The sequence below is a fragment of the Doryrhamphus excisus genome, linkage group LG6, assembly GCF_037039965.1.
Source record: "Doryrhamphus excisus strain RoL-2023G ecotype Guam linkage group LG6, RoL_Dexc_Guam_v1.1, whole genome shotgun sequence".
Lineage (NCBI taxonomy): Eukaryota > Metazoa > Chordata > Actinopteri > Syngnathiformes > Syngnathidae > Doryrhamphus > Doryrhamphus excisus.
Genome location: NC_136362.1, coordinates 14,908,765 through 14,923,778, shown reverse-complemented (window position 1 = coordinate 14,923,778; position 15,014 = coordinate 14,908,765). Strand labels below are relative to the sequence as shown.

At 39.7% G+C, this 15,014-nt stretch overlaps 1 protein-coding gene across 2 annotated transcripts; it reads left to right on the top strand.

Annotated features, from left to right (window-relative positions):
• The first annotated feature begins 1,207 nt into the window (after nucleotides 1–1,207).
• On the top strand, nucleotides 1,208–13,713 carry pcmtd1 (protein-L-isoaspartate (D-aspartate) O-methyltransferase domain containing 1). 2 transcript variants are annotated; one of them, XM_078791523.1, is made up of 7 exons: nucleotides 1,208–1,422; nucleotides 4,837–4,930; nucleotides 7,557–8,009; nucleotides 8,616–8,718; nucleotides 9,076–9,247; nucleotides 11,013–11,136; nucleotides 11,339–13,713. In XM_078791523.1, the coding sequence occupies exons 3-7, from the start codon at nucleotides 7,703–7,705 to the stop codon at nucleotides 11,719–11,721; spliced, it is 1,089 nt and encodes a 362-aa protein (XP_078647649.1). In that variant the 5' UTR covers nucleotides 1,208–1,422; nucleotides 4,837–4,930; nucleotides 7,557–7,702; the 3' UTR covers nucleotides 11,722–13,713. The 2 variants fall into 2 exon arrangements, with proteins under 2 accessions (XP_078647649.1, XP_057922852.2); XM_058066869.2 differs by lacking the exon at nucleotides 4,837–4,930.
• The last annotated feature ends 1,301 nt before the right edge of the window (nucleotides 13,714–15,014 follow it).

Genomic DNA, 15,014 nt, shown 5'->3' with positions numbered 1-15,014 from the left:
AAATTTAATTTGTCAACAATACAACTATAAAACATATTAAACATATTATATTGTCATTTTTCGACCCTTGGTATTGAATTGTGGACTCCTATAGAGCAGCTACACACAATAACCCATACAGAAAATTTTCTAGATCTTTCAGAATCTGTTTCAATTTATTCCACCCATGGCCCGCCTCCGAGCATGCCCATTCAGCTGTGATTGGTCACACTCCCCAGTGCTCCTAAGTACCGTCCTTCGGGACTACAGTTGAACTCCATTTTCAACTTTTGTGAGTATATATATATATACATATATATATATATACATATATATATATATATATATATATATATATATATATATATATATATATATATATATATATATATATATATATATATACACACATATATATATACATATACATATATATACATATATAAATGATTAAAGTCCTTTGATGATGATTAAGCTCCTTTGTACTGTGTATGAACTCCAAGAACTCCTGCGTTTACTGAGTGCAGCATAGTGTGATTTAATTTAGTGTAACATTAATATCGGTTATTAATGCACCTTTCCCAGTGAGAGTGGGGGGCTTCTCTTAGGCCAACACTGTGGTTCTCTCTCCTTTGTGGACGCGCAGCAGCATAAAAACAGTCCTGTGGGAAATGCCATTGACAAATGAAAATATTTTTCTCTTTCTGGAAATCAACTCCAACCACTTCTGCCAACTTTTCACCCAGAAAGAGTGTATCTAGCCTGCAGCGCATGCCCATATAAGGATGCCCGGCTCCTTGTGACATCACAGGAGCCAGTGTTAGAATTTTTTTTTTTTAACAAACCAAGTTCAGGGCCATCCCGAACTGCGTAAACCTCATTATCTGAAACGTTGGCATCGATTAACACGAGACTACAACCTTTTAACAACATTTATAGGTCAGAAAAGTGGAAAAAGCATACTAGGTCCGCTTTAACATTGATTCATATAATTTATTTATTACGTTTGGGTGATATATTTGTAAAAATAAACACAAGAGAACTGAAAAATATCAATGTCATCGCACTATGGATATAGTCATATCATACTATCACCATTTAGATTGATTAAAGACAATTAACTGCACACCTCTATGGTTATCATCATAACACTAGGAAGTACGTACAGACAGTAGTGAGGTAGATACATAAACAGTGACGTCCCTATCGCGACGCGTCCAAAGCACGTGACCAACTGTGTTTACATCCTGTCAGCTGTTCTTTCCTCCACTTAGACCCAAGCACTCGTCCTCTCTACTCTTAATTTCGTTTCCCCCCCTCCCCTCCCAATACATCAAAGAAGAAAAACTATTTGATCACAGCTGGAAATCTTGATAAAATCCTCCATGAGGGGCCGCACTGCACCCAAAGAGAAGCAGTGACTTGATGCGACACGACATTGTTGTGAGTATTGTTCATTTGTTTCCAAGTTACTAGGTTTTGATTATCTTCTAGGCCATTATTGCAATTCAGTTATCATTATTAATGACGCTTTTTAATTGCGTCATCAGTGCATGTTTACCGTGGTTGTTTTATCAAGCGAAAGGGAATCTGCAAGCTTGTCCAAAGCTGCTTTGTGTGTTTTCGTGATGGCGCACTCAGGCCCTCCGCAAGCTAACGCTAGCTAGCTAGCCAGTGCATTATTATCTTTACGATCAAAACACACGAATAACATTGCATGTACGTCGTGTATGAAGGCTTTGCAGCGTCCATCTTTAATTGTACTTCTCCATTTTGTCACGACTATCTTAGAGTTATGCATGCTGGCAGTTGCTGGCTCAAAACAAAAACATTGGCGAAGTTATGTCACTGGGAAGATCATCGACGAAATCTTGGTTGCCATTATTCTTAGATTTGTCGTCAAACTGTTTATTAAATGTGCAAGGGATGCCACTGAAAGCTCTATTTTTTTAACCAACCGGTTTAACCAGTTGCTGCTAAAGATTTGGGTTAATCGCATTGCAGAGAACTGGCAGTTATTGCTGCGCTCTGCTCCAATTGGGAACAAAAGCTGAATATAAATGCACACACACAGTCATTGTGCCCCGTTTTTAGTCTGGAACTGATGTCTGGTTTGTTATTTACTCGTCACAGATGTGGTGGCACAGTGAAAGAACACAGACATACACACACACAGCGGTGATTAATAAGCGTTGCCCTCTCGACATGTCGTGAAAAACGCTGTTGTTGTTTTGACTGTGTCGTCACTCACTTTGATTGGTTGAGAGGCTTCTGGCTTGTGTGGCAACCACGTCACGTGTCAACGAGCAAGGCGATTGGAAGATGGAGGTGCCACTCTCAATGGAACCCGGAACATCTGAGAATAATACAAAACGCCTAGTAAATAGACATTTAAAAACTACACAAAAACATTTTGTAAATACGGCAAAAGTCTCATATTTTTTTAACATCTTCATTGACAACAATTTGTTGAATAGCAATCACAAAGCACTATTTACATTAGTTCTAGACGAGCACAAATTTGAGTTCTGTTACTTTAAAAAGTAGCGGCTGCAAATGTCAGGTGTACTGGTACTATGGTAACCTTAGTAACCCCCGTAGCTACACGTTTAACGAGACAAAGCACACTACAAAGCTTCAAGACAATTGGTTTACAAAATATAATGACAATATCAGTTAAGTTCTTATTTATGCATCGAGCAAGCAACACGTTTTGCATTTCTAAAATACCTTTTGAGTGAGTGAAACATGAACATAAATGTGTAGATTTTATGCAGGAAGACAAGCATGATTAGGTAAAATTAGATGACATGTTGGTAATTGAACACAAACAGGTACTGCTCCGATATCAATAATGCAATGTAATCATAGATGTGTTAGCACCTTAGGGGAAGTACACAAATAAAGCAAAATATTTGGAAAATATGTACGTAAAATAATATTTTCATGTGAAGGTTCCATTTTTTGCGGTGGCTATTATAGTGTGAAGTCCAAATGTGATTTTATAAACATTATTCTACTCCTGCCAATGTGACCTCATTGTTTTTATGCAATCTAAAAGTTTTGTACCATTCTGGAATATGGGCAATAATGCGGAGAAGTAGGTGTTATCTGCTGTTTGTGATCCCATAATCATGACAAATGTACACGTAAGAGCGTAAGAATTTGATGTTGTTTTCTGTCCATTGAGAAGTCCCACACTCAAACCCACCTACATGCCCCCCAGAAATTTTGCTTGAGTCTTTGCTAGCCCTTGTTCTTGAACAGAAGTGGCTAGTGTCATTAATGGGCTTATTAATACATCAACTGATGTACACCCCCAAGGAGTCCTGGGAGTACAAACTAGAAACCACATTACTTGATGATTACAGGCAACTACTATTGAGGTTGGTTCACTCTAAACTCCAACCCATTAAAAGCTCTTGACATTCCAATTACAATGTTAAATATCCTTGAGAAATTAATGGTTATTGCTTTTTATAAAATGTACTTGCATTATTATGTCATATAAGGTATGATGGTGACTGGCAGTGTTTGACATTGACAGCTCTGTAAATACAGCAACATGCAGGACCAGTGAGCAGTGACTGCTTTTTAGCTAACGCTGGTATGAAACCCCATATTATTATTCTAAGATTTGGAGAATAGAGCTTGTAAAAAAAGATTTACTTGCCTTTTTATTTACATGCATCTGCATCAGATAGTCAGGGACAGTTGATGGTATGTAAACTTTCCGATAATGTACATTAATCTTTGTCTGACGTGCAGTATCAAAACAATTGTTGAAATGTGCAGAGATTCTGTAGCATGTGAGGCAGTGAATGGCATCCTTTTGGAAATGTGAACAATTTTACTTGAATCTTTGAGCAAAAGCCTCCGATGAGTGGGCATAATCTAAAAAATATATAACAAATCACAGAAATTCAACCAAAACTGCGTCACAACAGTACAGAATCCCAATTACTGGGTGGGAGTATTTTTGGCAAAACTTCTTCTCTGGAAACTGGTTTCAGTGACAAAAACTTTAAAAAATTGTAAATATTTCCACATTCAAGCACATGTCTAACACAGAAAATATGACTTGAATTTGGCCTGTCACGATAGCAAATTTTGCTGGTCGATATTTGTGCTATTAACTATTGACCGATAATTTAGACTTAAAAAAGATTATCATCCAAAGATCATTTTGTCACGTCATCATTGTGTTATGTCACATTTGACCACTAGATGGTACCTCTGTGAGGCACAATATATCAGCGGAGAGTCAATTCCTACTCCTGGTGTAAAAAAGGTCCACACACACACACACACACAGCAACACAATAGGTGGATAAAAACAAACTATACACTACCAACTACTACAGTATGTGAGCTTCAACTATGTGCTTTCCAGACTTTTTTTTTTTTTTTACAAAAACTGTACAGTAAAGCACTCTGGGAAACAGGAAGTACTCCCATCGACGCTACATTAGGTATATAAAGGTAATCTCTGGTCAGAAAAATAAACACTTCGCACACACAGTTATGTAGTGTATTGTCAAACTATTGTAAGGGCTCATATTTGAGTAATGGATAAGACTGACAGACTCCACGACTTGCGTGCGTTTATTAAAGGCACTGTGAACGCACACTATTTTGTACTATTTTGTTTAATATTTACTCTACCAATAAAAGTGTTGACTATCGGGGGGAAAACTGTGGCATTCGGCTTACAAACTATGCGCCTTCATTTATATTTGCGTGTGCTTGCTAACTGCAAGCACTCGTGTAGCCCCGCTACTGACACAAAGATGCTTAATAGCTGAGAAGATGCTCACTTTCTTCTGTGCTCTCTTCTCTCTTCTTCATTTCATATAGAGCCAATGCACACAGACACATGCAGAGTGAACCCTCTTGTCATCCAGCCGTTGGAGCACAGAAAGACTACCGGATTAAACCGGTTAATCATTCGGTAAATCAATACATTTGTTATCGTGACAGGCCTACTTTGAATGTTACGTTTCACATTGAAAATAAGAAGCTTAACGTGTGTTTGGTTTAAGGTCATTCATAAGATTTTGACTGTCCAAGGAGTATCTGATCATATATAACAGCTGAGTATCTTGTTGCCTTTCTTTGCCTTTACCTGCACTGGAACAATGGCAAGAATGCCATTTAAACCCCTGGCCCTAAAAACAGTCCTTTGCTATTCTTCATTTGTTTCCTTGCTTGGAGTGTCTTCGATGTGTTTTTAGCCTTTAGCTTATAGGGTTAGCAATCCACAGGTCCACAGCCACAGCCTCTTCAGAGTGGCGGAAATCTACATATTTAAAAAGAGTTTGAAATATCTGATTGTAAGGCTGTGAATAAATCATGGAGTTCTTAGTGGTGATTGGATAAGCAAGAGGGAGGGTAAGCCGGTTTCGATGAAACATTAGAGGCGTCTTTTCCCCTGCGGTAAGCTAACCATGAATACATCCCAAAAAAGAAACATCTCTGGAAAAAAAATTGAGATTTTAATTCTGCATGGACTGAAAAATATATTTTCTCTGCCATTGACGATAACTTACCCATATGCTTGATATGTGATGAGGAATTAGCAAACAACAAAAAAGTGAAGACATTTTGAAAGTAGTCTACTTATTTCGAACAGTGGTCATCTCTGTAGTCTAATGGATCTGTTTCCACTGTAACATGTAGCTGTGTGTTTCTTTGTGGATTGTTCCCGTATGGATGTGACCATTTACTGATCTGGCATTGTGTGGACACAATTGGGCCTTAGTGATGTCGTTTTAGTGCTGCATGACCAGATTACCTGTGCTTGCAGGATTCATTTAAGTAACAAGAGCTTGTGACTGTAGTGGTACGACTGTCATGAATTTCTATGTACCATTCATGTGGAATAGCAGCTACATATTGATCACACATTACAGGGTAAACTAAACCTCTCAGTGTCTCCTGCTTCTTAAAGACACAATACATTTTTTTCCTATTACATGAAATCTAAATCTGGACATTACATTACATAAATCTGGACCAAACATGCATGTTAGGTTAATTGGTGACTCCAAATTGTCCATAGGTATGAATGTGAATGTGAATGGTTGTTTGTCTATATGTGCCCTGTGATTGGCTGGCTACCAGTTTGGGGTGTACCCCGCCTCTCACCCGAAGACAGCTGGGATAGGCTCCAGCATACCCTAGTGAGGATAAGCGGTATAGAAAATGGATGGATTTGACCAAACTTCCTTCCAAATAATTTTTTCATATTTATAATACGGTATAACCAACAGATGCTTTGAATGATAAGAAATCAAGAACATGCAATAACTAAGAAGTATGGCATCTGGCCTCTAAAGGAATTAACAGTGAAACAGCAGACACGATGCTAGCCTTCAGGATTAGAAGTGCCGTGACGTTAAGTTGACTTTAAGAGATGGCTGCACCCAAGGATCTATTTGGTCATCCGACATGATTCACTGAGGTGTTCCAATGCGGATCTGAGCTGTCAGTCCTGACCCTGAGTTCACATCCAGTTCTTTTCCATACACGTCAGGGGTCAAGCGAGGTCATCTTGTGTGTTGTCACATGACTGTTGAGGTGTAAAATGTTCACCCATGCTTGTTTAAAAGTAGTAATTTTTTCTCCTGTAATACTGTACTGCAGTGGCCCTAAAGGCGCTTTATTTGTAGACTTTGCCTGACCCACTTTTGCTTTTTTGAACTGGATGCCAAAGGACCAAGAAGCATGGAAAGATGACCGAAGGGGGACGAGGGGTTGCGCTTGCAAATCAATGATGCTTTGAGAGATGGAAAATGACCCCCCGCTATCAAGTGGCCTCCGAATGTCATTTATTAGCTGAGTCAGATGATGGGAGAGATGCTGAGGAGGCAGAGTGGAAATTCGAGATGTGGATCACAAAGTACGCAACGCTGGCTGTGAGGAAGAGTGGGAGGGTATCAAAACACAGTAGCATCATCTTGCTATCACTCCGGTGTTTACTCCATGCGGTGTACTGTTGTTTTGCAGGACCTTGTGAATAATAGAAAGCATCACTTCTCATTTGTTGGATATACCTGGAGGGAAGAGGATCATAACGGATTCATTGATCATTAAGAATTTAGTCGCTTGTGTGGAGTTGTTGTTGCTGGCATATTGGATTGTACTACCTGGCTGTAACCATCAGAGGCGCTGTTTAGTCAGTCTTAAAGGGATAGTTCAGATGACATGAAGTTTGTGACATCCCCATCAGCAGTATAATTCACTAACAATGACTGACCCCCTCAATTGGCCCTTTGAGTTCAATTCTGGTCGGAGGTTTGTGATGAGGAACGTAGTTCTGCCTAGTTGCTGGAGTCATTTATGAAAAGAAGTGAAAAAAAAGTGCATTCTTATTTTACCGCCATGTTGAAGATTAGAATTGGTTTGGAATTCCAACCAAAATGAAGGCTTCGAAAAGTCTTACATCAGTTAGTTAGGTAGCTATGTTTCGCCTGTTTTCATCTGTGTTGAAAAATAATTGATGTTTTCTCTCGTAGGTGTTAACCATAGCTGTTACCTGGCATGTTAGCGTAACATGTTTGTCTAATCTTTCTCAGGTCACTCAGCCTGGAGATGACAGCCTTGTGACACCAGAGGTTGGACATTCCAGCCAACAACTCCAATGCCTCACTGAAGAAATTTATAACGCTCTTTGTCTTCTGGTCCCGCTTGATTTGTATTCTTTACTTATTGGTCAATCGGCATGGGGGGAGCAGTGAGCGCCGGGGAGGATAATGACGATCTCATCGATAACCTGAAAGAGGCGCAATACATCCGCACAGAGAGAGTGGAGCAGGCATTCCGTGCCATAGACCGAGGTGATTATTATCTGGACAGCTATCGGGACAGCGCTTATAAGGACTTGGCATGGAAACATGGCAACATCCACCTGTCAGCTCCATGCATTTACTCTGAAGTGATGGAGGCCCTCAAGCTGCAGCCAGGACTTTCTTTTCTTAACCTGGGCAGTGGGACGGGCTACCTGAGCACCATGGTGGGCCTCATCATTGGTAAGCCTGGACCCTGGACAAACTCACTTTTTTCAAAAATATATATATTCATTAACTAATTGTGTTGTTTTATGGATGAATATGGCCTATTGTTAGTAAAAAATGTATGTATTAATTATGAATTTTCAAGCATAAAAATGGCCAAATGAACTAAAACACAAATATAAGGCATTCAGAAGAAGCATTTAAATACACAATGAAAAGATGTAGTATTACACACTAGTCACTAGATGTCAGTAATGTTATGCTAGTGCTCAGTGAGAGACACAGCAGACTTGATTGCTGGAACAACAGACTTTTATTGCAGGTTTGAGTGATCTTACAACAGGCACAATAATCCCCAATAAAAACACGACCTGGGCGTCACTTCCTGTGCGCCACTCACTCTTCTCCACTAGGGACACATTCATAGTAAGACACACAAGCATGAGTCTTAAATGGCTTGTTTACTTTTATCATATCTACTTTATTTGGTAGTACTTTACTATATAGTAATACTATGTACTAATATTATGAAAAAAGTATTATATTAATGTGGATAACACAGGAAAAAATGAGAGCTGTAACTATTTTAAAGTCAATTCATTTTTTGTGTTGTTTCTCCAGGTCCATTTGGTGTGAATCACGGTGTTGAGCTCCACAAGGATGTGGTTGAATACGCCAGAGACAAACTGGACAGTTTCATCAAGAACAGCGACAGCTTTGATAAGTGAGTACACAAGCACAACAAATGTGACACATTCTCAAAAAAATGTGTTGTTGTCCACCCGAGGACAGCTGAATGTAACATCATTCAGGTGTCAGGACTGTGTGGGAATTTCAAAGACATAATGTGCTTCTTTGCATCAGTTGGCTACTTGATGGCAGTGTTGGCTTACCTGCCCCCCTTCCTCCTTCCAGCAGCCAAAAGCATATAAAAATGAGAAATAATGTGACATCATCACGCTGTGCTTACATTGGCCGCAGATATGAGGTCGTGGACTCTTTAAGAGCCAAAGCGAGGACGCCACTAAAGATGTTTTTATGTATATGCTTTTTTTGTTTTATCCCCCCCTCTGCCCTGAAGGTTTGAATTCTGCGAGCCCGTCTTTGTGGTGGGCAACTGTCTGGAAATCTCCACAGACAGCCACCAGTACGATCGCATTTACTGCGGGGCGGGGGTACAGAAAGACCATGAAAATTACATGAAAGTGCTGCTGAAAATTGGCGGCATTCTGGTGATGCCTATAGAGGATCAGGTGAGTCACGCTGCACTCGCATGCATTTTAAAGCTGCACATGCATCAATGTTTCATGTGAAACTCTTAAACTGGTCTTTTTTGCTATATTTGGGGATGCTGGATGGCCCTTGTCATTTAGTAAAAGTCTGAAGCATTTTAATCCATGCGCTATTGCAGACTGGATGAACATGACATCTGGCCTAAAGGTTTTAATCTGCTGATTTTAATGGAGCTGGGTTGTACGCCTCTCTCATTACACACACCCCCTTAACAAGATATAACATTAGCATGCACCATGAGTCTGTGTGCACTTTAATTGTGCCTGGATAGCTTTTTACATACACCTCTCACATTACCAAGCTTTTTTTGTGCCACATCAACACACTGAATGTTTATTTACCTACTCCATCAGTATTTGCGTTTAATGAGGTATATGCAAGATAAAAGTATTGATCATTATTACTGAAGATTATAAGAAAAAAAAGTCCTAACACTGTAAGGGTTAGGTTTGAAGTAAGACAAGGAAAACCAACGATATAGTAATGATAATTAAGTGAAATAATTACGAGAAATTAGTCGCGTAGGCTACACAGCTAGGAGACTCTAGTTCGATTCCACCATCAGGCATCTCTGTGTGGAGTTCTCCCCGTGCATGCGTGGGTTTTCTCTGGGTACTCCGGTTTCCTCCCACATTCCAAAAACATGCTAGGTTAATTGGCGACTCTAAATTTCCATAGGTATAAATGTGAGTGTGAATGGTTGTTTGTCTATATGTGCCCTGTGATTGGCTGGCCACCAGTCCAGGGTGTACCCCGCCTCTCACCCGAAGACTGCTGGGATAGGCTCCAGCACACCCACGACCCTTGTGAGGATAAGCGGTAGAAAATGAATGAAATGAAATTTTATTGTAAAATTTTATTGTTAAAATTGAATTCTTTGAAAATGAAGTAAATTTGATAAGAATAACATCAAAATATCAAGAGAAAAAAAAATAAAATTTCATAAGAATAAAGTCTGTTATCACAAGGTACGTTGGAATTCCATGCTAAAAAAGTCCAACATTTTTTGAGAATACAGTGGTAAAATTACACGGATAAAATGTAAATATCACAAGAAAAAACATAACAGTATTACAAGAAAATATTCTAGTTTGAAGAAAATTAATTTGTAGTATTGCACAGGGAAAAAGGAGGTAGTTTTACAAGTTTAAGGTTCGAATAACACATTTTTGGAGTACAATTTGGAGTCGCCAATTAACCTAGCATGTTTTTGGAATGTGGGAGGAAACCGGAGTACCTGGAGAAAACCCACGTATGCACGGGGAGAACATGCAAACTCCACACAGAGATGGCCGAGGGTGGAATTGAACCCTGGTCTCCTAACTGTGAGGTCTGCGTGCTAACCACTAGACCGCCGTGCCGCCCAAATAATTCTATTTTAATGAAAAATAAGTCCGAATCGTAATATTATCAGTATCTGTTTTACAATGGGGAAAAAGGTTATCAATTAAGAGCAAAAGTAAATAGTTTACAATATTTCTAAATATATGTATTTATATTAGGGGTGCCCCGATTGAAGGGCCACCGATCGGTATCGGCTGATACCAGTATCGATATTGGCCAATACTTGCTTTAAAACACCGATCCCCTCCACCAATCAGCTCCACCCCCCGCAGCATTTGAGAAAATGATACGAATAAAGGAAGTTAGACAATGTTCTACTGTATAGGGCCTGCTGCACATGTGTATGTAATTGTGTGTATATGTGTGTGTGTGTGTTTGCAGCTGACCCAGATCACCAGGACTGGCCAGTGCACATGGGAGAGCAAGAACATCTTGGCCGTGTCCTTTGCCCCCTTGGCCCAGCAGAGCAGAGCTGATGGGGACAAGCCTGACACTGTCCAGTTGCGTGAGTTCCTTCAGCCTGCGTCCTCACATACATGAAATGAAAGCAAAAGTGTGCCTAAGTCCATCTTTGGAAAGCTAAATCAGTGATGCTTCGTCTGACTTTGGCCTCCAGCATGACAGACTTCTCCCGTTGTAATAGTTTCTTCCTGACCTAGTTACGTTGCCTCTGAAGAAGTGTATCTCCTCCCTCTCTTTGTCCTCAGCCCCGGTGACAGTGCGCACCCTGCAGGATCTGTCTCGCATCTACATCCGTCGCACCCTCAGAGACCTGGCCGGAGGAGGCGAGGAGGGCCAGGCCAGAGGGGTGGTCCAACGGGTGCCGCAGAAGCGCAAACGGCGGCACTGCAGACGGCGCCGCATCAACACCTACGTCTTCGTGGGCAATCAGCTCATCCCTCAAATGGTAGAGAGTGAAGAGGAGCACGGCGAGGAGGAGCACAAGGACGCAGAGGAGGAGGACAAGGAGGAGAGAGACGTTGGCGATATTGAGATCCTCAAACAGACGAACCTGTTTAGAGACCAAATCATGGCTCTGCCGCTACCGGAGTCCCTGAAAGAATATTTACTCTACTACAGAAAGAAATGACTCTTGGCCCCCTTTGTTGTTCTCCGGAACAAATGTAGCATTATTTCCACCACATCTTGATGCCAAAACTGTACGGGAGAGCAGCGTCACAGATCATAATGGATAATAATGTTATCATTGTCTTTTGTATAGCTGGATTTCTTTTGATTTTGTACATAAAATAATGATGTATAATGTACACAAATGAAGATTTTCTTCAGTTTGATCACGCCAAGATGTCTGCCGACTAAAACAACATGTGTACAGAGAACATGCTGGTTGAAGTTGCTCAGATTTCTAAAAAATGTTTCCCAATGGGTCCTTTTAAAAGACCTTATTTACTGTACAGGCAGTGTTTAAGTACCATTTCATATCAGATGAAATAAAACTCAAAAAAAGTAAAACTACTCGTCCTTTGAAGACGCTTGACAGAATAAGGAGGAAGGTGTTTGCAGTGTTTGCGTTTTAGAGCTATTTCTGGAGACATACCATAAGCGCTGTATAGTCAGACTAAAGAAAATTACAAAGTACAACTACTCACCCTTTGAAGATACCTAATGGGCACATAATGGGCAGGAAGCAGGATGGGCAATACTGTCACTTAAAGACGTTTTATAGGTATTGCTGGAATTGATCCCATTTCAAAACACATTTTCCTAATACGAATTCATGTAATGTGACTTTTGACCAATCAAAAGACTATTTAATGAGGATTAAAGTAATAGACTCCCCCTTTGAAGATGAATAGGGATGGTGTTTGCGCTGCCATACTGTCACCAACGCTGTTTTATAGGTATTGCTGGGATTAAAGGGTGTACTTATGTTAGTATCTACTTGGTAAAATACTACATACAGGATGTAAATGATAGCCATGTTGCATTTGCTGCTGAATCGCATGAGAATTGTTGACTTTTGAGGCATTCCCCCCCCCCCAAAAAAAATTTAGTTTGAAGTCCAAATTGTACCACTTTTGGGTGTCCTGTTTTTGTAGGTTACACTGTGTGTGTGTGGCCATGCAGCCAGCTTGAAGCTTTAACCTTCTTTCCCCAACAGAAACAAAAGCAAATTCATAGTTTCATAATGACAGTGAGTGCCTGGAGGGGGGGGGCACTGGGTGGGTTTTTCTACCTTCCTTTCCTAAGAAACCATGACACGGTGTTATAAACTTTTTCTACAGGGGCACCTTTTAACAACTTTTTCTACAGGGAGCTGTGTTTTTTTTTTTTTTTTACTTGATGTGGTATGCATTGGAGCAAAACAAGAATGAACTCATTAAAAGTGTCGATAATGCATGAAAATACTCACCAGCATCATGGCTGGGTTATTTTAAAACAATGTGTGATATGAATCCATAAAAAGGCCTAATTGAGACTAATGTAAAGTGATATTGCTTAGGTTTTGTATTGAAAGCAATGCAAAATGCCTTTTTTCATGTAAAAGTGTCCAACAAAGCACCTTATTGTGTGAACATTATGTGCTGCAGATGAACTTGGATTATAGAAACTGCAGACCTTTTCCTGTTATTATTATTAGTGGTGGCGTTTTTAAGTGCGAGCGTCACATTTTAGGAAGAACATTCCAACAGTTTGTGGTCACATACAGTATATGTTACTTTGAATGCATCATTTAGTGATTAAAAAAAGCTGAGGTGTATTTTTGTCAGAAAAAAAACATGGATATACAGTAGTATGCAGTTTTATTTTGGGTTTGTTGTAGCACCTTCTTGCTGTACTGTAACTTCACACTGGCAACTGTGTACACCAAAACTCCACTGCTGTCTGTTCAATAGAGAAATATATTTAGTGTTAGAAATATTCATTTTCTCTGCATATGATGACAAATACTCAGATTTTGGAGGGGAAATTATGTGTGTGATGATGTGACATTTAGTTTGTGTATTTTTACTTTGAAAATCAGAATGCCTTTATCGTGAGTAATGATGAAAAATGTCATTCAAAAAACAAGCCCTGATTTTTTTTTGTTTTGTTAAATTGCGGCTATTAAATGACCCATTCTACATGGTGAGTCTTATAGTACAGTGGAATCTCCAAAATCGAAACAATTCTGTTCCAAAGTCATTGTAAAACATGCTAACACCCGGACAGACATGTCATGGAGAGGCAGCAGAAAGAGTGATACTGTCCCCCAGTGGCCATTTATAGGTATTGCTAATGTATTGATATGTTTAATTGCATTGCTGCAGCTAAGCACTTGGTTATCATCACACTTCATCCTTGATGGCTAACTTTTGCAAACTTACAGGGTGTTTGACTTTGGAGGTTCCTCTGCATTATCTACAATTTCATAAAAGCCAATAAGATGGCACATTACGGCTTGGTAAAAGCAGGCGATCTTTGATCTCAGTCTTTGGTCACACGCCGACTTCTGTCAAGCCGAACGACTTGTAAGCATTCTGCGAAAGAGCCAAAACACATCGTGTTGGCGTTGGATTCCTCCTGCAGTGTGCAGTTCATTTACAAAATGGTGTTGTTTCTCTGTGAATGTTTGGCACAAAATTAAAGGTCACAATCACAAACACTGCCTCCATTTCTCATTTTAACGGCACCATCTTATTTAGAGTCAACTGACAAGAAAGTCAAGGGTGGTAAAGATAAACAGACGGAGGAGCTGTGCAGGAGTCATTCAGCAGGAGACTGTTCTTTTTCCTTTTGCTGCCGTTTGAAGACCGCACAACATTTGGTAACATGCTGTGACAGTACTTAAAACTAACCAAATCCGGTCTATTTCATGCAACGTAAACTTGCACAAGCCAGGAGAAAGACGGCAACTGGTTCTTGCATGCACATGGAAGGAGAGCGCTGCAATAATCTATCACATGGCGTTCTCCACGTTTCGCAGGTCACAGCTCAGGGCCTCCACCCTTATGACATCATCAGTTTTATTTCACCCATTTTTCTTTTTTACTTCTGCCAGGGCTGCAGATTCAAGTACAAGATAAATAAGCCAATAAAAAGTGAGTTTATTTCACGTTCTGACACATTTTCATCAATCTTTTGGAGGTTTTTACACAAATGGGATTGTTTTTCAATGTACGACAGGGTAGATCTATGTTTGACATGCCTACAGCATGAATAGTTCTACTCTGGTCATCTTCAAAATAACTTTTAAAGATGGAGTGTGTATTCAGTCAAGAAATTTGTAGGATTTGCAATTAAAGTTCTGTCTGCGATTTTGTCCTTTATTATTTTAAGTACATGAAATAATTGACATTTTATTTACATTTTACATACATACACACATACATAGCCAAATGGCATTATATGTACTTTTCGAAAATAAAAACAGTTTTCGGT